Source organism: Thamnophis sirtalis, unplaced genomic scaffold, assembly GCF_051295495.1.
Source record: "Thamnophis sirtalis isolate CommonGarterSnake01/CBP01778 unplaced genomic scaffold, rThaSir2_p1.2 scaffold_2, whole genome shotgun sequence".
Lineage (NCBI taxonomy): Eukaryota > Metazoa > Chordata > Lepidosauria > Squamata > Natricidae > Thamnophis > Thamnophis sirtalis.
The window spans coordinates 17027503-17052346 of record NW_028261382.1 but is presented as its reverse complement, the minus strand read 5'-3'; the positions used below and the strand labels follow the sequence as shown (position 1 = coordinate 17052346).

The 24844-nt window shown below is 43.3% G+C and overlaps 1 protein-coding gene across 2 annotated transcripts in view; it reads right to left on the bottom strand.

Annotated features, from left to right (window-relative positions):
* The window catches only part of ANKDD1A (ankyrin repeat and death domain containing 1A), a 39630-nt gene extending 18473 nt beyond the window's left edge, over positions 1-21157 (bottom strand). For both annotated transcript variants that reach the window (XM_087704345.1, XM_087704346.1), the window contains exons 1-8: positions 20888-21157; positions 17737-17840; positions 15402-15500; positions 11966-12064; positions 9696-9800; positions 8430-8528; positions 3245-3343; positions 512-610 (exon numbers count right to left, since the gene is read on the bottom strand). In XM_087704345.1, the coding sequence (XP_087560471.1) occupies positions 512-610; positions 3245-3343; positions 8430-8528; positions 9696-9800; positions 11966-12064; positions 15402-15500; positions 17737-17840; positions 20888-20921 (738 nt within the window). In that variant the 5' untranslated portion in view covers positions 20922-21157. The remainder of the gene's footprint in view (positions 1-511; positions 611-3244; positions 3344-8429; positions 8529-9695; positions 9801-11965; positions 12065-15401; positions 15501-17736; positions 17841-20887) is intronic.
* Positions 21158-24844: the final 3687 nt, after the last annotated feature.

Genomic DNA, 24844 nt, shown 5'->3' with positions numbered 1-24844 from the left:
CCTAACCCTAAACCTAACCCTTACCTTTATGTGAATCGGCTTGCTTTAATTTTATTTTAATTTTAATTTAATTTATTTGTAATTTTATTTGTCGCGCTGATGATGATGTCACGTACGCGCTTTGATCGGGCGCGCTTTAGTGGACCACAGTTTTGACGGGTCACGGGACCAACACACATGACAATCCCCAAACACCCCCCGCACTCCCCCACCAAAAAATTCCCACCCCTTGTTGCTTGTATCTTTATGATTATATTGTTTCATTTAGTTTTCTAGAATGATTTATGTTGATTGCTTATTTAGTATCCTATGACTATCACTAAGTGTTGTATCTTATGATTCTTGATGAACGTATTTTTTAAGTACACTGAGAGCTTATGCACCGAAGACAAATTCCTTGTGTGTCCAATCACACTTGGCCAGTAAAGAAGTCTATTCCATTCTATAAACGAACAAGTAAATATTCCTCCTATATGTCTTGACCAAATCTTTCGAATCAAACTAACCATACCTGCGTTTGGGCATTGACTTCACAGCCAGCTTCTAGAAGGAGATGGATGCAATCGTTGTGTCCTCCCTCAGCAGCTAAATGCAGGGAAGTCATCCCTTCCTGGAAAAAGACAGAAAAAAATAAGCCCTAGGTCTGGTGATATAATGTATAAGGTTAAGAACTTATTATAATGATATTTCGCTGCTGATAAGCAGTTCTAATAGGGGAACAAATGAAAACTGGTATATATAGGCAGCGATGTTTTGTTGAAAAATGAAGGAATAAGATCTCTGTTTGAAGGTATGAAATGCAAGGTTAACAATAAATATAAGTATACTTTCTGGGGAAAAATAATGCTAATGTTAACTGAATATATATTATAGAATGAAAATGAGGCCTTTAGTTATATTAGACCAAGAAGGTAAATATTATTTGAAGATGCAGATGTTAAAACACCTGTAACCAAACGACATGCTGCATGTGATGATGGTTTTTTTTGTTTTTGTTTTGTTTTGTTTTTTCCCCCTTTTTTGGGTCTTTCCCTTTCTTTTCTTTTTTTAAACCCTAGGTTATTGTGATGTCTATTAAATATATAACAGAGAGATACGGGATGTGTGTATGGGGGGAAATGTAGTAGGGATGCACCTGTAATCAAATGACATACTGTATGGGATGATGGTTTTTTTTTTCCTTTGTGTGTGTGTGTGTGTGTTTTTTTTTCTTTTCCCTCTGCCTTTCCTTTTCTATTGTTATGTGATTATGTTGTCTATGTAACAAAAATAAAATAAAATTATAAAAAAAAATAAGCCCTGGTTGTCCTTTTAATCCGGGAGAATTAGTTCTCACACAGTCAGGGAAAAAGAACGTGGTAGCATATCTGTGGCCATTGCACGGATGAATGAGAAGCCCAAATTAGTCCTCTCAGGAAGAAGATGGAATTGGTGTAGGGCAGAAGGAGTACTGGGGAAATTTAGGATAATGGAAATCTGGAAGGGCAACTTAATAGAAAAGAACCTCTGTAGCTCAGGGTTCAGCTGTGAAGTTTTTGATATTCTCTGAGCTTGGTTGTTTTCTTGAATATGTTTTTTGTTACCTCACCAGGTGATATTTTCAGTTGGGCCTTTGTGCTTCTGGCCTTGGTTACTTTCTTGAAGATGTTTTGTTACCTCTCCAGATTATATTTTTACCGTATTTTTCAGAGTATAAGAGGCACCAAGATTTCGAAGAGGTAAGTAAGAAAAAAAAAATGTTTGTCTTCCCCGGCCCCCAGGAGCTTTAAGATGGCTGGGGGAAGGCAAAAATGTCCCCATTTTTGCAAAAAATGGCCCATTTTTTGCAAAAATGGGATGTAGGTGGGAGCAGGGGCTAAAGGCTGTATTCGGTGTATAAGACACACCAAAATTTCCACGCTGTTTTATGACAGGGGGGGAGGTGTACTTATACTCTGAAAAATATAGTATTTTACTTTTATTTATTTAGTTTGTCACTCATGTACAGGATAACAGGAATAAGAATAAACATGAATAAAAAGGGAGGAAATGGGTTCAAATAAATAGGGACAGTAGGACTGGGATGTTAGGCATACTGGTGTGCTGATGCATGCCCCCTTACAGACCTCTTAGGAATATGGTGAGATTGACAGTTTAAGGTTAAAGTTATGGGGGTTTGAGGATGTAACAACAGAGTCAAGTAGAGCAGTGGTCTCCAACCTTGGCAACTTTAAGACCTGTGGACTTCAACTCCCAGAGTTCCTCAGCCAGCTTTGCTTGTCCCAAAGGAGTTTTTCTAAAACGCAACTGACTTCCTTGCTTTTTTTCCCCCTTGAAAACATTTGGCTTCTCATCCAAGAAGCTTCTTCAGTTCTAACTGACCGGTGGAGAAAGGAAAGATTTAGCATGATTGCAAAGAATGTAAACCCTTCCATTCCCCACCAGTCAGTAAGAAATATAATAAGTGTAATCTTTATTGTCATTGTACTTAAATACAACGAAATTGGTTCTTAAATATGAAATTATACTTAAATACAATGAAAATGGGGACCGGGTGCGCACTGAAAAACATCGTTTTTGTAGATCAAGTGTGGGATGCATAGGTAAATTGCCAAAGATGGGTTGCTACGGGTTCTGGGAGTTGAAGTCCACAGGTCTTAAAGTTGCCAAGGTTAGAGACTACTGAGGTAGAGCATCCCAGGCGTTGACCATTCTGTTGCTGAAGTTGTATTTTCTGCAATCGAGTTTGGAGCGGTTTACCTTGAGTTTGTGTCTATTGTGGACTCGTGTATTATTGCGGTTGAAGCTGAAGTAGTCATTGACAGCTAGGACATTGTAGCAGATAATTTTGTGTACTACGCTTAGGTCAGACCGTAGATACCTCACCAGATTATATCTTCAGCTGGGTCCTTGGTGCTCCTCGAGCTTGTTTGTTTTCTTGAAGATGTTTTGTTACCTGACTAGGTTAAATCTTCAGTAAAATCCTTGGTGCTCTCTGATCTTGGTTGTTTTCTTGCAAATGTTTCATTATCCAACCAACTTACATCTTCAGTGCTAGCTCTGGAGAAAACCACGGAGAACATCCGCAAGAAAACAAACAAGCTCAGAGACTGCCAAGAACTCCACAAACAATTAAATCATGGCAAGGGATCAAGATGAGGATGACTGGGTCACAGACCTGCCTTATGTTGTGTAGCCTGCTTTAGCTATTACCAAAACTCAAGAAAGTTTTGGCATTGAACATATTTTTTAGTTTTATACTCACTGCATTCTTGTCATCCGGATCCATGCCAACTTCTAGAAGTTTCTGTAATACGTCTGCATGTCCATTCATAGCTGCCAAATGAAGAGCTATGTTCTTCTCCTGCAAACCAAGATGACATTCCACATTAAGTGAGAAGAGTTCTCGTGGGGATCTAGTGAGAGAACAGGTAGAAATGTCCCTCTAACACATTGTTTCTCAACCTTCACCACGTTAAGTTGCATGGACTTCAACTTCTTCATAGAAGAGCAGTTGAGATGATCAAAGGCCTGAAGACTAAATCATATGAAGAATGGCTGCAGGTTTTGGATTTGACTAGAAGAATTAGAGGTGACATGATAACTGTATTCCAGTATTTGAGGGGCTGCCAGAAAGAAGAGGGGGTCAAATTATTCTCCAAAGCACCGGAGGGCAGGACAAGAAATAATAGTTTCAAGGAGAGAATAATAGTTTCAAATAATAATAGTTTTAAGGAGAGAAGCAATTAAGGAGAATTAAGGAGAAACTTTCTAAGAGGAAGAGATGGAGATTTGTGGGCCCTTGCTGTTCTCTGAAATTGTTTTCTTGCAAACATTTCATTACCCAAATTAGGTAACATCATCAGTGCTAGCTAGTTAATGCTCTGGCACTGATAATGTCACCTAGTTGAGTAATGAAACTTCTGCAAGAAAACAAGAATATAGAGGAAGAGGTGTTGGATAAAATATGGATAAAAAGGTTCTTTTTAATAATAATAATAATAATAATAATAATAATAATAATAATAATAGTAACCAATGCCAAATCCAGCGAAACAACTGGCCGCTGTGATACAATTGTACAATAATAATAATAATCGCAATGATCCCACTATCAGTAATCTTAAAAAAAATGAAATTAGGCTACCAAACAGCCAAAGAAGCTGAAAATTTTTCGCATTTACTATATATGGATGATTTGAAACTCTATGGAAAGCAGAAATAGAAATCCAATCATTGACAAACACAGTCCGAGTATTCAGCACCGATATTTCAATAGCAATAGCAATAGTTAGACTTATATACCACTTCATAGGGCTTTCAGCCCTCTCTAAGCGGTTTACAGAGTCAGCATATTGCCCCCAACAACAATCCGGGTCCTCATTTTACCCACCTCGGAAGGATGGAAGGCTGAGTCAACCTTGAGCCTAGTGGGATTTGAACAGCCGAACTGCTGAACTGCAGTCAACTGAAGTAGCCTGCAGTGCTGCATTTAACCACTGCGCCACCTCGGCTCTTAATGCAGTTCAATGCAGTTTGGCATGGAAAAATGCGCCACTGTATCCATAAAAAGAGGCAAAATCACTGCATGTGAGGGAATTGAAATGCCCAATGGCCAACTAATTAAATGCAATGAAAATGATGCCTACAAATACTTAGGCTTTCTGCAGTTGGATAACATCAACCATGGAGAAGTAAAAACTATTGTCATGGGAGAGTACATCAACAGAGTTACGAAAATTTTGAAATCTAAATTGAATGGTGAAAATACAATCAAGGCCATAAATACCTGGGCAATACCAGTTATAAGATACACAGCTGGTATAGTTAACTGGACACAAGCTGATTTGGACATTTTGGACCGAAAAACCAGGAAACTAATGACAATGCACTACAGTTTACATCCACGTGGTGATACTGATAGATTATACCTGCCCCGAAAATCAGGTGGCAGAGGATTATTACAAGTGAAGCAAACAGTTGAAGAAGAAAAACATGCACTGGCTGATTATTTAAAAGAAAGTCAAGAACATCTATTAATTGAAGTAAAGAACAAAAAACTACTGAAGGCCCAACAGACGAAACAAGAATACAGAAAAGATGTGATAAAATCAAGAATGGAGAGTTGGCAGAACAAAGCACTGCATGGCCAATTTCTGGAAAAAATAAAAGATAAAGTGGACAGTGAACAAACTTGGTTATGGTTAACAACAGGTACTTTAAAGAAAGAAACAGAGTCACTAATCCTAGCTGCGCAAGAACAAGCTATCCGCACAAATGCCATTAAGGCCAAAATAGAAAAATCCTCTGATGATGCCAAATGCAGACTTTGCAAAAAAGCTGATGAAACTGTTGATCACATACTCAGCTGCTGTAAAAAAATCGCGCAGACTGGTTATAAATTGCGGCACAATTCAGTAGCACAAATGATCCATTGGAATTTGTGCAAAAATTATAATATTAAAACAGCAACAAACTGGTGGGAACATCAGCCTGAAAAAGTCACCGAAAATCAGATGGTCAAGATCTTGTGGGATTTCCGTATACAAACGGACAAAATACTGGCGCATAATACACCAGACATCACACTGGTTGAGAAAAATAAGGTCACAATCATAGACATCGCAATACCAGGTGATAGCAGGGTCGCTGAGAAGGAAGATGAAAAAAATCGCAAAATACCAGGACTTAAAAATCGAAATTCAACGACTATGCCACAAACCAGCAGTGGTAATTCCAGTGGTAATTGGCACACTGGGTACTATTGCAAAAGCACTGGAATTACATTTAAAACAGTTAAAAATTGACAAAATCAACATCAGTCAAATGCAAAAAGCCGCACTGCTTGGATCTGCACACATATTACGAAAATACGTTACGACGTCCTAGGCCCCTGGGTGGGGCCCGACTAGTAACCAATGCCAAATCCAGCGAAACAACTGGCCGCTGTGATACAATTGTACAACAACAACAACAACAATAATAATAATAATAGATAAAGTGGAAATAAAAGATAAAGTGGACAGTGAACAAACTTGGTTATGGTTAACAACAGGTATATTAAAGAAAGAAACAGAGTCACTAATCCTAGCTGTGCAAGAACAAGCTATCCGCACAAATGCCATTAAGCCCAAAATCGAAAAATCCTCTGATGATGCCAAATGCAGACTTTGCAAAGAAGCTGATGAAACTGTTGATCACATATTCAGCTGCTGTAAAAAAATCGCGCAGACTGATTATAAATTGCGGCACAATTCAGTAGCACAAATGATCCATTGGAATTTGTGCAAAAATTATAATATTAAAACAGCAACAAACTGGTGGGAACATCAGCCCGAAAAAGTCACCGAAAATCAGATGGTCAAGATCTTGTGGGATTTCCGTATACAAACGGACAAAATACTGGCGCATAATACACCAGACATCACACTGGTTGAGAAAAATAAGGTCACAATCATAGACATCGCAATACCAGGTGATAGCAGGGTCGTCGAGAAGGAACATGAAAAAACCAAAATACCAGGACTTAAAAATCGAAATTCAACGACTATGGCACAAACCAGCAGTGGTAATTCCAGTGGTAATTGGCACACTGGGTGCTATTCCAAAAGCACTGGAATTACATTTGGAACAGTTAAAAATTGACAAAATACCATCAGTCAAATGCAAAAAGCCACACTGCTTGGATCTGCACACATATTACGAAAATACGTTACGACGTCCTAGGCCCCTGGGTGGGGCCCGACTAGTAACCAATGCCAAATCCGGCGAAACAACTGGCCGCTGTGATACAATTGTATAATAATAATAATGGCAGTACTGAGAATGAGAATAGATTAAAGAGATTAAAAAAATAGAATTAGGGGGAATATAGTTGTACATGATTTTCTATAACATCTAAAGTGAATGTTAGAGGTTAAGATTAGATTTTGAAAAAGGATGATATTAGATATGCCTAAGAATAGTGTTATGATTATTAGGATGTAGTAAATATTAATTTTATATAATAATACTAGAATCGGACTATTATAAGGATGCAGTAAATATTGATTAATTGAAAAATGAAGGAATATTAATATATATAACAACATTAGACTATACTTGTTAGATTAATGTAGTAATTTTTATTTGCATTAATATTGGTTTTGTACCAAAATGAACGATGCTCAGATTTCAACCTTGAGCTACAAATATTTTCCTTTATTAAATCGAGGAAGAGGGAGGGGGTGTTTCAAGTTTCTTTTTCGTGCCTTTTCCCAAACTGAGTTCTCTTTTTATTTTTCACTTAACAGTTCTCAAATACTTTTATTAAGACCGTCTTTATGTTCCATTATGGCAGTAAAGCTAAATCCCCAAAAGGGCCATTTGATTTTATACATTTCTGTTTTTCATGGCTGTGAAACCCAAGAGGGCAGTATGGCTGCATCTCGCTGAATTGGACACCCAGTTATGAAGCCACTGCCATATCCCCGAGGGACGTTTTGTATATAATTACGTGGCCTGTGTGTACAGGGAGTCCTCCACTTGCAACAATTCATTTAGTGACCGTTCTAAGTTACAACGGCACTGGGAAAAGTGACTTGTGACCATTTTTCACCCTTATGACCGTCCCCATGGTCACATGATTTGCATTCGGATGCTTGACCACTGACTCACATTTATGGCGGTTGCAGTGCCCCATGGTCATGCGATCCCCTTGTGCGCCCTTCCCGACGAGCAAAGTCAATGGGGAAAGCCAGATTCACTTAACAACCGTGTGACTAATTTAACAACTGCAGGGATTTGCTTAACAACCGTGGCAAGAAAAGTTGCAACTCATTTAAAAATGTTTCACACAAGTTGTAACATGGCACTTAACAAATTTTTCACTTGCCAACATCAACTCTGGGCTCAATTGCGGTCGTAAGTTGAGGACTGCCATATACGTTTGCTTCTCCTTTGTCATGTTCTCTTCAGAAGCTAAATCAAACAATAATTATAGCAGGGATTTCTATTGAATGGAGCTCACAAAGAGGTGAAAACCGGGAATAATTCTCTTCCTAGAACGTGTGAACCCGCACTTGGCTCAAACTCTGAATGATTGTTTGATTTGTTTATCTCTAATGGTACCTCAATCAGCCCTCCTGAAGGTTTCATTGTCGACGTGACTTGTTTAAACACCAGCAAACAGAGCTATACCCGTCTATTTACAAAATTTATTTGCCTTCTATCACACCAAGCCTCTCCAGGAGGCCTACAACAAAGCAAGACCTTCTCTAAACTTTATAATTCAATAAAACTGGCTGCAGCTAACACAGATATAACCACAGTTCCTTACTTATATTGTTCTGGCTGTTAAAGTTTAAGCCACTCAAAGTCATTTGGAGATGGAGGGGTTCTATAGTAAATAAGGCAAGTAAATGTTGGCAGGTACATCTTTGGCAAGACAATTCCCAACTCTTTTTGCAAACCTTGTCTTTGATGCTGTGAGAAGAGCCCAGGGCCAGGAGAAACTCCACTACCTCCACCTGCCCCTTCTCTGCAGCCAGGTGAAGGGCTGTCCTGCCCATCTTCAAGGAGAGAAAGAGAGAGAGAAAAAGAAGGAGGGGGGAGGAAGAGAAAAACCAGACTGTGATAATTGCTTATACAGGTAGTCCTTGCCTTATGACCACAACTGAGCCCAACATTTCTGTTGATACGTGAGACATTTGTTACTCTATCCTACTCTACTGTACTCTACTCAGTGGTGGGTTGAAGGTGATACACCCCAGTACGGGCGTACCGAAGCCTGCCCAGAGCATCAGATACTGTTCTGGTACGGTGCTCCGGAGGGCCCACCCACCTGCCCAAGCTCCTTGCCAGACTTTTAAGTCTTCAGCGCATGCGCATGCACGACACTCCACTGAGCAGCTGGAGCATCACAGAGGCACTAAGATGAATGTGCGCGCTGCGTGTGGGTGCACACATCCATTTGGACACCGCCAAGCCCATTCCAACTGTATTGGTTGGAACAGAATCCAGAACCCACCACTGACTCGACTCGACTCGACTCGACTCGACTCGACTCGACTCGACTCTACTCTACTCTACTCTACTCTACTCTACTCTACTCTACTCTACTCTACTCTACTCTACTCTATTCTATAGTATAAAATGAAGCAGTCTATGGAAGGAGATCTTTTTGGTCTGATGGAGCCATCTGGAATTTTGGGGGTGCTCTCAGAAATTGACTGCCAAGGAAGACATAACCAGTTACAAAGTTGGAAGTCAACAGAAATATCCATCTGGTTCTATATTTTAACCTCCGAACTCCTTAGAGCATGAGGTCTACACCAGTGATTCTCAACCTTCCTAATGCCGCGACGCTTTAATACAGTTCCTCATGTTGTGGTGATAAAATTATTTTATGTTTTGTGTATTTTTTCAAAAATATGTGTTTTTTGATGGTCTTAGACGACCCCTGTGAAAGGGTCATTTGACCCCCAAAGGGGTCCCGACACACAGGTTGAGAACCATTGGTCTACACAATCCCTATTTTACAATTAAATCCTGGTGTGATAAGGTGTCAGATTCGACAAGAAATCTGTCAGGGGCCCAAGAAGAATCTATGGATACATTAGAACCTACTGGCTCCATGTTGGGGATCCCAAAATAAAATGATGGCCTAATGGGATCTATCAGCCTTCCCAGTTCATCTAAGTGGGGAAAGGGAGTCTACACACAGCCTAAAGGTTTACCTTATCTTTCTTATCCAGCCTCACATCTTCCAGATCTTCCACGATGAACTTCATCACCCTGAGATGACCCCTTTGGGCAGCACAGTGTAGGAGGTTGTGACTATTCTGAAAAACATAAGGATGAGGGATTCAAGGTGTAGAAGAATAAATCAGCCACCTGTCCCATCTTGGTCTTTAGGTCTCAGATAATACCACTGTTCAAAGCTGGGACCCCTAAGCAGGAATGTCCTAGGGGAAGGTCATAAAAGTCAAGGTGGAGCAGGGTCTCCAACTTTGGCAACTTCAAGACTTGTGGACTTCAACTCCCAGAGTTCCTCAGCCACAAGTCTTAAAGTTGCCAAGGTTGGAGACCCCTGAGATGGAGGATAGGATTGTAAGGTTGAGGCCCCGCCCATTTGGAATGCTGGTAAAAAGCGGGTGGGGCTTCAATCATGCAATTGGAGCAGACATTTTAACTTTTTAAAAAATCACTCTGTCCCTCACCCCCATTTGTGCCACTCCCTCTAGGATCAGTTGAGCCCCTAACTTTATAGTTTTGTCTTAAAATAAGGGGAAGGTCGAGAAATATTTTCCAAGATTGAGTTTTCGGATGTGGGCATCGTGTATGAAGAAAGCAGCTGTCCATTTTTTGAAAAAATTAGTTCCTCCCCCCCCCCCGCACCGTGTGAAATTTCACTGCCTGTTGCCAAGCAAATGAAAAGCTGTCATGAAAGAAGCATTTTCTTTCTATGCTTTGCAACTGTCAGCTCATGTTTTATTCCTTCTGAGTTAGTAATGATTAAAACATGCGCAGGGTTGCATCGCTGGTTCCATGCAGTATTTGGGATGAAAACAATTCCAGGCTTTTCCCCTTAAGCAAACACTGCTGACGTGTGTGTTCTTGAATGCCCCAGCCCACAAATCTTCTTCCCTGAAACTACTTTTAGAGTAATTTCCTCGTATTTCAGCTGGGTGTTGTCTCAAAGCTATTTGAACCAACTCAATCCATCTCCTACTGCTCTCTTTCACTCCTAATGCAGACCCATTTGGGCCCCACCCTAGTTGTCTTCAAAAAAGCTCTGAAAACTTGGCTCTTTTCCCAGATCTTTAGTTGAGTTTATGTTTGAGTTTGATTGTCTTTAATAGCTATTTTCCTTCTGGCATATTTTGGGTATGGTTGTTTTTATTTTATGCTAGCCAGAGAGGTATGGAGGAGATGGGTGGCTTTCTACACTTCTCCATAAATATACTGTGTGAGCAGCCACTATTTCTTTAATAGACCTGGCTATATGTGTTGCACGGACAAAGCATGGTGTTTTCACAGTCAGAAGACTATATATATATATAGTATGTGTATGTGTATGTATATGTATATGTATATATATAATTTAGTGTCACAACCCCTGGTATGCCCCAATTATGGGAGGAAGCTAACTGCTTCCATTCTCTGTCAATTGGCTCGTCACAAGAGTCCATCACGACAGAAACCCAATATTTTTTACTGTTGCCTTTGTTATACTTTGTTATATTTGTGTGGTATTTGTACTGATAAATAAAGTCTCCCTTTATTTATTTATCAGCACAAATACCATATATCTTTGTATGTATGTATGTATGTATGTATGTATGTATGTATGTATGTGTGTGTGTGTGTATGTATATACACAGACAGATATACATACACACACATATACATACATATACATATACATATACATATACATATACATATACATATACATATACATATACATATACATATACATATACATATACATATACATATACATATACATATACATATACATATACATATACATATACATATACATATACATATACATATACATATACATATACATATACATATACATATACATACATACATACATACATACATACATATATATATATATATATATATATATATATATATATATCAATCATTGTGTCCATACAATACTTGTTTCACCCTCTCATAATGTCATAGTCATGTTCAGGGGTGAGTTTCCAGTTTTTTTACTACCGGTTCACTCGGGCGCATGCACAGAAGTGTCCGGGTGGTTGGGCGGAACCTCCCGCCGCCACTACTACCAATTTGCCCGATCGGGCCGAACTGGCAGAAACCCACCTCTGGTCATGTTGCATGGAAGTGTGCCAAGAATGGAATTTGCATCCCGATGTCGGATTGCCTCCTTTGGATATCCATGTTCTTGCATTCACTTCTTCCTATGGAGCCCAGGTATGTCCTCAAGAGGAGGCCCCCGAGCCAGAAAAAAACCCTACCCTACCTTATTTACAGAGTTGGTTTTAGCACCGGCATTGACCAGGATCTGAAGGACACGTAAATGACCGAACCAAGCAGACAGAAGAAGCGCGCTCATCCCAAACTGGAAAACAGGAAGACGACAAAAGGAAAATTAGAACATAGAATCATAGGGCTGGAAGGGACCTCAAATATCTTCTAATCCAGGGGTATCAAACTCGATTTCATTGAGGGCCGCATCGAGGTTGTGTTTGACCTTGAGGGGCCAGGGTGGGCATGGCTAACTCAACATCACTCATGTCGTGGGCACCTGTGATGGCCTGATAGGTCCCAAGCTCCGTTTCGGCTGCGACGCCCTCCTGCAATCCTCTGTCAGCAAAAACGGAGCTTAGGAGGGCTCCGTTTTCACTGGCAGAGGCCCTGCAGGCTGGTCCTTTGCTGTTTCCAGGGTGTCCCCTCAGGCCAGATCTAAGCACCCCTGGGCTGGATCCGGCCCCTGGGCCTTGAGTTTGACTCTCCTGTTCTAATCCAACGCCCTGCTCAAGGCAGCAGACCTTATACCGTCCTGGTGAAATGGTTGTTCTTTCTATTTTTGAAGACCTCCAGTGATGGAGCAGCACCCACAGCTTCTGGAGGCAACCCGTTCCACTGATTAATTGTTCTGACTGTCAGGAATTTTCTCCTTTGTCCCAGGATGGATCTTTCTTTAATAAGCTTCTACCTGTTACTTCTTGTCCTGCCCACTGGTGCTTTGGAGAATAGGTGACCTCGGTGGTGGGTTCCGGATCCTGTTCCAACCGGTACGGTTGGAATGGGCCTGGCATCGCCCACATGGATGCGCATGTACCATACCAGCCAGCGACGCCTCCGCAAGCCTCCGCGACGCTCCAGCTGCTCGGCGGAGTGTCGCGCAGGCGCTGTGCGCACCATGCATGTGTGTGGAAATGCTGAAGGCTTTAAAGACAGGTAAGGAGCGTGGGCGGGCAGGCGGGCCCTCCGGAGCACTGTACTGGAATGGTACTCAGTGCTCTGGACAGGCTCCAGTACGCCCATACCGGGGCGTACCGCCTGCAACCCACCACTGGGTGACCTCCCTCTTCTCTGTGACAGCCCCTCAAGCACTGGAAAACGGTTATCCTGTCGCCCCTAATCTTTCTCTTCAATAGGCTAGACACACCTAGCTCCCTCAACTATTTATCATTCGATTTAAACTTCAGAGCTCATATAATCTTGGCTGCTTTTCAGCAACAAAGCTTTATCCTTGGCCAAAGAAGCAGAAAATCGAATGATCTTGATTTCCAGAGAAACTTACAGTGTTAAAGGAATGCAAATGATCAGATAATCCTATTTTTCTCCACACCCAAAAAGGCAATAAAACAAGCTTTGGAATAAAAGAGCATGAAAACAAGAGGACAGTTCCGGCAGGTTTTTCCCGCCGAAAAGGATTGCTTCAAAGTAGACATTACTTTAAAAATGTAACCTCCCATGCACTGTTAAATGTACTCTCCTAGCTTCTCAAACACAGAAAAGTGTTTGAGAAGCTAGAAAAATTCTCTGACTTTAAATGACATTTAAATAAAATAAATGTTTAATTCCCCCGCCCCCTCATTTTTTCAGTGTGTACATCCTGCTTTCTTTGCTGTCCTGTCTCACACTCGATGTTCATTGGAGTGAAAAGGTAAAGGTTCCCCTCGCACATATGTGCTAGTTGTTCCTGACTCTAGGGGGTGGCGCTCATCTCTATTTCAAAGCCGAAGAGCCAACCCTGTCCGAAGATGTCTCCATGGTCATGTGGCTGACATGACTCAATGCCGAAGGCGCACAGAACGCTGTTACCTTCCCACCAAAGGTAGTCCCTATTTTTCTACTTGCATTTTGACATACTTTCGAACTGCTAGGTTGGCAGAAGCTGGGACAAGTAACGGGAGATCACTCCGTTATGCAGTGCTAGGGATTCAAACCGCTGAACTGCCAACCTTTCTGATTGACAATCTCAGCATCCTAGCCACTGAGACACAATGTCCCTCTCATTGGAGTGAAAGCAAGGTGCTAAATATTTCCAGACTCATTTGGCAGAAATTTCGATTACAACAAATCAATGCTCTTTGGGAAAAGACAATTTAATCCAATCTGATGCCCTGCCTGGGAAACTCTATAATGTAGCAGCAAGTTATGAAAGATGAAAGAGGGGGAAAACAGTCCACTGGGGAAGAGTCTATTCCAAAGATGCTTTTCCCAAAAGGCAACAGGACTTTCTTAGGTTTTTTTTTTCTTTTTTTCTTTTCCTTTGAAAACATTTCTCTTCTCCAAGAAGCTTCGTCAGTTCTAATTGACTGGTGGGGAATAGTGGGGAATTGTTTTCAAAGGAAACAAACAAAAAAAAACCTTTGCCTTTGGAACAACTATGACTTGGATTATTGCGAATCTCCATAAATGGAAATAGTCTGTTCTATCTGAATGGTCCAAAGGTCTGTGAAAAATCTCGTTCCCTCCCCCCAAATAAAGACCCTTCAGGACCCCGATTAAAGATGTGCAGTTCAACTACATGCGGACAAAGACATCTGGACAGGAATAGAATGACATTGAGTCATGGTGGCGCGGTGGTTAACATGCAGTACTGCAGGCTACTTCTGCTGCCTGCCGGCTATCTGCAAATTGGTACTTCAAATCTCACCAGGCTCCGAGGTGGGTAAAATGAGGACCCAGATTGTTGGGGGCAAGACTCTGTAAACCGGTTAGAGAGGGCTGTAGAGCACTGTGAAGCAGGATGTACTCTAAGTGTAAGTGCTATTGCTATCTTCCTTCCTTCCTTCCTTCCTTCCTTCCTTCCTTCCTTCCTTCCTTCCTTCCTTCCTTCCTTCCCTCACTCCCAGTGGTTAGAATGCAATATTGCAAGCTAGCTTTGCCCACTGCCAGGAGTTTGAGCCTGACAAGCTTAAGGTTGACTCAGCCTTCCATCCTTCCGAGATGGGTAAAATGAGGACCCGGATTGTTGGGAGCAAGAGGCTGACTCTGTAAACCACTTAGAGAGGGCTGTAGAGCACTGTGAAGCAGGATGTGCTTTAAGTCTAAGTGCTATTGCTATCTCCCTCCCTCCCTCCCTCCCTCCCTCCCTCCTCCCAGTGGTTAGAATGTAATATTGCAAGCTAGATCTGCCCATTGCCAGGAGTTCTATCCTGACCAATCTTCTGAGGTGGGTAAAATGAGGACCCAGATTGTTGGGGGCAAGAGGCTGACTCTGTAAACTGCTGAGAGAGGGCTGCAACAGCACTATGAAGCGTTATATGTCTAAATGCTATTGCGTGTTGCTGTTGAATAAAGAATGCAAAATACACAACATGCATCATTTTTCCCTCTATGGCTGCTGTGGATATGGGCTAGTGTGTTATATACAGACCTCGCCCTCCATATAAAGAGATGTTATGTTCAAGCTAGTAAACAAAGCATGGAGAAAAGCTCACACTGTCTTCATCATTCACGCCGGCCTCGTGTTCCAGGAGGAGGCGGACTGCCTGTTCATGGCCAGCTCCTGCAGCCCAGTGGAGAGCAGTCCTGTCTAGCTGGAAAGAAAGAGAAATTAAGCAGGAGAGGAGGAAAAAAGAGAGCAATTTTGTTCCCCTTGCTTGTCTCTGCCAAGGTCTAAAGTCAACTGCATTCTTTTCCTCATTAACTTAGTCTTTCGGTCAAGAGACACACTCCCAAGGAGCAAGCTAAAAAAGACTGCCTGAGCCTGGATCACCACGTGGTGACTTTGCCAATGCCAAATATCCATGGAGATTCTCAGCCATCCAGGTCATGGTTGTCCCAAAGGTGCTTTATCAAAAGATAACTGGACTTTGTTTTTCCTTGAAGAAGTTTCCCGAAAACTGAAGAAGCTTCTTGGATGAGAAGCAAAATGTCTTCAAGGGAAAACAAAGTCTGCTAATCTGCTAACTACAGCTAGAATAGCATTTGCCCAATGCTGGAAACAAATTAATACCCACTCGGACGAATTAGTGATAAAAAAAACTTTGGATTGTGCAGAGATGGATAAATTATCACTGAAATTAAAAGATAGTCGGAATATTATGAAATTTGGAACAATTGGTATAAATGGCTGCAAAACAAGAATAAAATTCATTAAGCCAAAAAACTATATATAAATATATATAGAACTGTGTATAAAGGTGTGTAAATATAGAAGCGAAATATTATATACATGTACAGGTATGATGTCATAACAATGTTGATATAATGACTGTAAGGTGTTGTAGAAGGGAAAAAATAATAAAAAAATCTGCTAAAAAAAAAAGAAAAAGCATCTTGTGGGACTTGCCAGTGGCAGTTCCCTCTCCCAGTCTCTGCTCCTATCCAACTAAGACAAATTAGAAACACTCAGTAGTAAGACTGGTGGATCTGAAAGAGCAGAGCCTTACAAAGGAAGCAACCTGATGGAAACTTCTGAGCAATATCTGTATCTGGGTTGTCTTTTGTTAGGGGCAGTATATCATCATCATTTAACGTCCCCATAATCCTTTGCGAGGTGGAATCTGGGCAACTGAATGGAGCTAGCAGAGCATTTAATGGCCAGATCCCTTCCTGTTGCCAATATGGAGCTTAGTTCAGCAAATATATTCTCATTATGCCCAGAAAGAGAAATATCTGCCTCTACCTAGGATCGAACTCACAGGCTCCTGATTGTGAGGTGAGAGCTCCACCTCTAGACCACCAAACCACTCTGCTGTTAGGGACAGTATATGTGGACTGTAAATCTGTGCATGACCACTAGGTAGTAGTAGTGAGATGCAGATCATATCTCTTGGCTCCCACCTAGTGGCTGATCAGTTATCTGCAATTCTGAGATGAAAACCCTGATTTTGTAAGTCCACGGGAAGAAATTTTTACAACCACATTCCACTTGTTTGTGGGTAGGACTGTTTTGGAAAGGAAAATGGACACCTTGTGTCTTCTTCAAGCTACAGAGCTACCTTTCTTATTATTTCCTGGATCTAGCATTGGTTACCAGATCCTGCTGCTTTATTAATTATCAATTAACCAGTGGAACAGCTTGCCCTTCAGAAGTTGTGGGTGCTTCATCACTGGAAGTTTTTAAGAAGATAGATGGACAGCCACCTGTCTGAAATGGTATAGGGTCTCCTGCTTGAGCAGGGGGCTGGACTAGGAGACCTCCAAGGTCCCTTCCAGCTCTATCCTGATTGATTAAAACATTTGTGATAAGAGACCAGCAATCTCTCAATAGAATTTGTCACCTCTGTTTATTTTCCCTGTCCCTCTTTCATGCCATCCTCATTTGCCAAAGAGCATTCCACAAGTAATACAAAGCATCACACTTTGGGATTTAAATTTTCAAAAACAGGGACACGGAGAGAGGTACAAATCTTTGCCAAATAACCCCATTCTGTAGCTCCCACATGGGACGTGGTGATTCAGTGGCTATGACGCTAATCTTGTCAATCAGAAAAGTCGGCAGTTCGGCGGTTCGAATCCCTAGCGCCGCGTAATGGAGTGAGCTCCCATTACTTGTCCCAGCATCTGCCAACCTAGCAGTTCGAAAGGACGTAAAAAATGCAAGTAGAAAAAATAGGAACCACCTTTGGTGGGAAGGTAACAGCATTGCATGCGCCTTTGACATTTAGCCATGCCAGCCACGTGACCATGGAGATATCTTCGGACAGTGCTGGCTCTTTGGCTTTGAAATGGAGATGAGCACCGCCCCCTAGAGTCGGGAACGACTAGCACCTATGTGCAAGGGGAACCTTTACCTTTTATAGCTCCCAAACCCAGTTAAATACCCACATTATTCTTAGCTTTGACGTCAACCCCTCTCTTAATCAGCTCGATCATGTTCGCTGTGTCGTTTCGTTTGGCTGCATCATGGAACATCTTTTCCGAAAGGAGCACTGGAGAAAAGGAAAAGGCTTATTAAAGATTGTTAAAATTATAAAATGAAAATTCCTGGCAGGGTGGGGATGGGGTGGTGTATGCAGAGTAGAGGGTCAGCACAGATCCCTTTTCATCTTAATTCATAAATACCACCTTATTTAGCAATAGTAATCCTGGTCTCAGTTGTAGGAATAAAAGTCCAGGACTACCCAGGTTGGTGTTTCCTTTCCTGCTTTCAGAGGAGGGGAAGTTGCAGCATAAAAAGGAAAAATTAAATTAAATTACAAAAGTGTTCTGACCTAGACTTCCCCCAAAACCAGGAGGCAGATTCCTGGTCCCCACAAAGAACCCCTTTTATTAAACGAATGTGAATTCCTCTACTTCACATTCAGCATAGGCCTGGTGAACAGTCTTTCAAAGGTGAATATATGATCACAGATCTTATCTGGCTTGGAAAGCTGCCCTGTAAATCAGGTGCTGTGCAAGGAAAGACTGGGCACAGAGTCTCTGAGATTCACGGACAGATCTTCACACTCCTGAAATGAATCTAATGACCAAACAAATGAATTGTTTCCTGCGAAAGCCCACTCCCCTTTGCTCCTCTTTTATTTCCTATGGGAGGGGCCATTCACCATCCACCTGTGGCTTTACTCCCAAGTTGACCCTGATTTCTGAGTTGTTCTTTTCTTCTGACAGCTCTGCGCATGCGCACACTGGGAACAGGCTCCAGCTGTTCATCTGCCTCTGAAGGCAGCTGTGAACCTCCAGATGGCCTTGGCCCCATCTCTGCCTCCGACACAGAGCCCTCATCTGAGCCTTCCCCAGCCTCCAGGACCGGCCCATGTTCCTCCCCAACCTCCTCATTGTCCGAATCTGCTGCCAGCTCTGCTGGCCACTGGTGAGCCACAACAAAAAGCTCTCCCATAACTTATTTTTTTCTCTTTATGTCACAACGGTCTACCTCAGAAACACTCCCACAAAGATCACCTCCTTCTATTGTTCCACTTCATGTCAAAAGGGACACAAAGCATGATCAGGAAATAAATGCAGAAATACGACCTACTATGTCAATTCTCTCCCTTTCTAGGTAGTAATTTCTGGAGAAAGAACTGTTTACATGACTCATTGCTGAGTGCAATCTAACAACACTATAATAAATCACATTAAGAGGCGTACAAATGGACTGTGTGTTTCTTTGTTTTGTTGTGACTTTCTAGTCTAGGCCACCAGCCTGCCATTGTAAGTCAGTCAGAGACACTTTGAATAGTGAGGAGGTTGGCCTACAGGTAGTTCCCGACTTACGACCACAACTGGCCCCCCAATTTTTGTTTGCTAAGCAAGACAGCTGTTCAGTGAGTTTCCCTCGTTTTAGGACCGTTCTTGCCAAAGCTCTTAAGTGAATCACTGCAGTCATGAAGTTAGTCCTACGGTTGTTAAGTGAATCTGGCTTTGCTGGTAGAAGGTTGCAAAAACAGATCACGTGACCCTGGAACACTGCAACCGTCATAAATACGAGTCAGTTGCCAAGCATCTGAATTTTGATCACGTGACCATGGGAATACTGCAATGGTCGTAAGTGTGGGAAACAGTCACTTTTTAAAGTGCTGCTGTGACCTCATAAGCCGAGGACTACCCGTGTAAGTGTAATAATGTAACATAATAAATAAATAAAATCCGAAAGATTCTTGTATGATCAGGATATAAATCTACACTAACCCCACTTCCTTTTCTGCCCCCCCCCCTCCCTAAAGCAACAGCAACCAGAACCCCTAGAATCACTCCTCTGGTGAGACTGGCAGTCATATCAAATAAGAAAGTGAGAAAGAGACAGAGACAGAAAGAGACAGACAGACAGAGAGAGGGATATGAGAGAGAGAGAGAGAGAGAGAGAGAGAGAGAGAGATGAGACACACACACACACACACACAGATGAGAGATGAGAGAGGGAGGGAGACAGAGAAAGAGAGATAAATGAGGGCGGGAGACACACACACACACACACAGACACAGACAGAGATGAGAGAGAGAGAGAGACAGAGAGAGACAGAGATACACACAGAGAGAGAGACAGAGAGAGAGATGAGGCAGAGACACAAACACACAGATGAGACAGAGACAGAGAGAGAGATGAGAGAGAGAGAGAGGAAGACACACAGACACACAGACACACAGAGATGAGAGGGGGACAGAGAGAGAGGGAGGAGACAGAGAGAGATGAAGACACACACACACATGCACAGAGAGACAGAGAGAGGAGACAGAGAGAGAAAGAGAGAGAGAGAGAGAGAGAGAGAGAGAGAGAGAGAAACTATATTTTAACTGATCTGATGGGTTTAGCTTGTCAGTTCAGCTCCTGCGATTTGAAAACGAAACATCTGGCTTAAAGTTTGCAAAACGGACAGTTTGTGCCTTACAGGACAAAGGGACAAACCATTAATTTCTGCCGCTAAACATTGCCAATGCGATTCCACCACCTCCCCGACCCCCGTGGCATAATTTTCTATCCGTTCAACGGCTTGATAAACAGGGTGGGGAGTTGGTACGTGTGTGTGTGTGTGTGTAACCCCAAATACTAAAATTACCCAGCACCTTAGAAACCAAGGAGTTTCTGCCGACCCTTGCAGGATTTTGACCCTGAATGAAAGCCGGTTGGTGGCAACGACCCCTCCCCTTCCCCAGTCTTCCAACTGCTCCCCACCCCCACAATCTAAAGGTTGCGATTTTTGCTCCAGGAGTTGTGAGAGTTGGACTGATTCCCCCCGTCTTTTCACGGATTACAAGCAGGCTGGAGATCGCGCAGCGATGCTGGAACCCAGCAGGGATCTGGTCGCTGCTTCGGGCCACCCCCATTCCGTCCGGTTCCTGCCCCACCAACGCTCCTTGGAAGGGAGCCTTTCACGACCCTTCTCCTTTTCCTTCCCCAGCCCTTTAAGCGATGCCCCGCCAGGCTGATCTGGTCGCTCCCGGCTCCCGGCCTTCCGACCTGCACGTGCCCCGGGGCAGGGACCTTTTGCAGGGACCCCCTTCCCCTTCCCCACGCGCGCCTCCCTCGCCCGATCCTCACGCGTGTCCTCCTCGGAAGCCAAGTCGTCCTCCATGCCCTCCGGCTAGCTCACCGCCCGAGCATCCCCGTCGTGCCCGGGGACGCCCCTTCGAGGCGGACACGGCCGGAGCCGGGTTAGGCACGCGCTTGGGTCCGCCCGGGGTTGCGGCTGCGGCTCCGGCCTCCTCCGTCCTTCCGTCCCCCGCCGGAGCCGGACTAAAAATAGCCTGTTTAAGCGTCGCCCAGAAAAAGAGAGGCGATTGGGGGGGGGGGGAGGCGAACCTGCCTCGATCCGAGGACGAGGCTGCACGCGGCCGCGCTCCATGCGCGCTCCCAGGGCCGCGCCCGCGCCCGGGCGGCACCCGCCTTGCTCGACTGGGCGCCTTGTGGCCGCGCCCGAAGGACCCGACGGACGACTAGAGAAGGGCAGGAAAGTGGAAACGGAGGAGACCTCCGGGGGCTGTTGGCGGGTCCCCCCCCATGCAGCAATTTCTTCCCCAAGTCTTCCCACAAATTAGATATAGTGCATGATATATTATTTCTTTCCCTTTCCCTTCCTGTTCCCCTTTCCCTCGGTTCCATCCCCCTCAACTATCCTTGCCTCTTTCCTTCATTTCCCTTCCCTTCCCTTTTTTTTAATAGCAATAACAGTAGACTTATATACCGCTTCATAGGCCTTTCAGGCCTCTCTAAGCGGTTTACAGAGAGTCAGCATATTGCCCCCAACAATCTGGGTCCTCATTTTACCCACCTCGGAAGGATGGAAGGCTGAGTCAACCCTGAGCCGGTGAGATTTGAACCGCTGAACTGCTGATCTAGCAGTCAGCCTGCAATGCTGCATTTAACCACTGCGCCACCTTGGCTCTTTTTCTTTCTCCTTCCCCTTTCATCCCTTTCCCTTCCCTTCCCCTCCCCTAGCCTTTCCTCTTCCCCTTCTCTTCCCCTCCCTCTCCCTTCTCTTAACCTTTTCCTTTCCTCTTTCCTTCTTCTTCCCCTTCGTTCCATCTCCTTCCCTCCCCCTTCCTTTCCTTTCCCTTCCTAACCTTTCCCTTTCCTCTTTCATTCCCCTTTGTTCCATCCCCTTCCCTTCCCCTTGGTTCCCTTCCCCTATCCCTTCCCTTGCCTCTTCCTCTTCCCCTTCCTTTCCCTCCCTAACCTTTCCCTTTCCCCTTTCCTCTTTCCTTCCTCTTCATTCCATCCCCTTTCCTCCCCCTTCCCCTTGGTTCCCTTCCTCTATCCCTTCCCTTGCCTCTTCCTCTTCCCCTTCCCCTTGTCTTGATAAAGACCCAAGATCATGTTAACACCCAGAGGGCAGACACCGGCTTGTATCCCCGCCCTCAGCTTTGAACTGAACCCTGCACGGGTTGATTTGGGAACCGGAAAGAATGAAGGAAAGGTCTCTCCATTGAAAGTTGCAGGGAGAATATCTTTAGGCATCCTAGAGGGGGCGAATAGGTTAATTTGGTCCTCCTTTTGGGACACCAGACACATTGCGGCATCCTTCGTTGTTACAGACATGCAGATTTAACTGTACCGTTGGAAGAGTTGAAAGACCAAGTTAAGGGACAGATCACCTTGGAGGAATATTTATCTGTGCGGTGGCTAAAAGGAGTAGATTAGATAGATTAACGACATATAATCATTATTCATCAATGCAATTGTATTTATCTTGTTGATTCTTTGATTCTGCTCCTGCGTGAAGTTCCTCGGTTAACAACTCAGCTCGTTTCTTTCCAACTCAAGGAAAAACTTCGGCGTGGCCATTTTCCTCGCTTTTCCGGATTCCCGCCGAGCCCCCATTCCTAGCCTTGCGCTCTCCAGGGTCCTGAACGTCGTGGAGCCCCGTCCTTTTATTATTATTATTATTATTTTTAAAATTATTATTATTCTCTGTGCTTCATGAGTAACTTCTTCAGTCTTTTCCACTCTGGCCCCTCTCTGGATAAGTTCCCAAGCTCTTCATTTTGCAGTTCTCCTTCCCACCAGGGGGCGAGAAAGTCTGCAGGAGGACAATTTCATATTGGAAGGCTGGTGGGATAGGATGGATCTTTGCAAAGGCTTGGAAATGCTGAGGGCCAGATGGCCAAACTTCCAACAGTAATAAAATGCCCTGGCATTTCTTTGCAGTCTGCAGTTCTCTCATTTTTGAGTGGTAATGTATCACACTCCCTCTGTGTATCTGTAACACACACACACACACACACACACACACACACAGAGAGAGAGAGAGAGAGAGAGAGAGAGAGAGAGAGAGAGAGAGAGAGAGAGAGATGGAGAGATAGAGAGAGAGAGAGAGAGATGGGGGAGAGAGATGGTGAGAGAGATGGAGAAAGATGGAGAGAGAGAGATGGAGAGAGAGAGATGGGGAGAGAAAGATGGAGAGAGAGAGATGGGGAGAGAGAGATGGAGAGAGAGAGATGGAAAGAGAGATGGAGAGAGAGATGGAGAGAGATGGAGAGAGATGGAGAGAGAGATGGAGAGAGAGAGATGGAAAGAGAGATGGGGAGGGAAAGAGAGATGGAGAGAGATGGAGAGAGAGATGGAGAGAGAGAGAGGGAGAGAGTGCTAGAAGAAACAGCTAGTACATTTAAAATGAGCATAGTAGGGGGGGAAGGAAAGGAAGGAAATATAAATACATAATTCCATATTTACTTTTGGATACATATTATATATGGTTAAATAGTGATTAAAGTACCTGGCTAGGAACCTGGAGACCAGGAGTTCTAGTGCCTCCTTAGGTGTGAAAACAGCCAGGTGACTTTGGGCCAGGCACTCCCGTGAAGCCCTATGAAGTGAGCAGTGGCAAACATCAAGAATCACCAATAACTTGAAGGGATCCTAAACAAAAAAAGACCGTTCAATGGCTGAGTCTGCAAAGTGAATTAATTCTGAATGTGGGGCTGGTTTTTAAAAAGAATTTGCTTTAATATCTGGCCACTTAACTATTAAGGCTCGTAAACCACACGTTATCAGCCAGTTGTGATTCACTTGCTAAAACATTGTTAAAGAAACTGTAAGCTCAGCACAGTGTGTGACTAAAACCACCCCACTCCTTCTCCTGTTATTTCCCACCATCAAAAGAAGCAAAGTCATAGTAGATATACTTTTTAGCCAACTCATACTGCATCATTTAAGTCTCTTTGCAGAAAGTACGTGAAATTAATTTTAATTTATTAAAATTAAATAAAGGAGCTGGACAGAAGGGAAGCCAACTTTTATTTTATTAGGTTGGAGACAATAGCAGACAGAAATACAAAAACTAGCATCCTTTAATGTTGTTAGAAGCTACAAATGTAAGATGTCAATGAATGTTGGAGACTGATCTTAAATATCCAGATAAATGTGGGGCAACTTCTTTCAGGGTAGAGCCACAAAACAGCCTCCAATCTTCCAAACTAGTGATGTAGTTAACATGGTTGGAAAGTATGCAGTCACAATCCTTTGGCTGGATTTAAGGGAAGGGATGTGGGACATGGTGGCTCAGTGGCTACAAGGCTGAGCTTGTCGATCAGAAAGGTCAGCAATTCAGTGGTTCGAATCCCTAGTGCCGCATAACTGAGTGAGCTCCCATTACATGTCACAGCTTCTGCCAACCTAGCAGTTCCAAAGCATGTAAAAATGCAAGTAGAAAAATAGGAACCACCTTTGGTGGGAAGGTAACAGCGTTCCATGCGCCTTCGGCATTTAGTCATGCTGGCCACATAACCACAGAGATGTCTTTGGACAGTGCTGGCTCTTTGGATTTGAAATGGAGCACCGCCCCCTAGAGTTGGGAATGACTAGCACATACATATGTGTGAGGGGAACCTTTACCTTTACTTTTTAAGGGAAGGGATGTGACTTCCTTTCTTTCCAGCTCCTTGAAAATTGCCTAAATTAAAAGTAATTTCAAGAATTTCCAAGCACAATTCTTGCAGAGTTCTCTTTAACAAGGTTTATTGAGATTGAAGCAATTGGGTTAGGAGAATGCAGCAACTG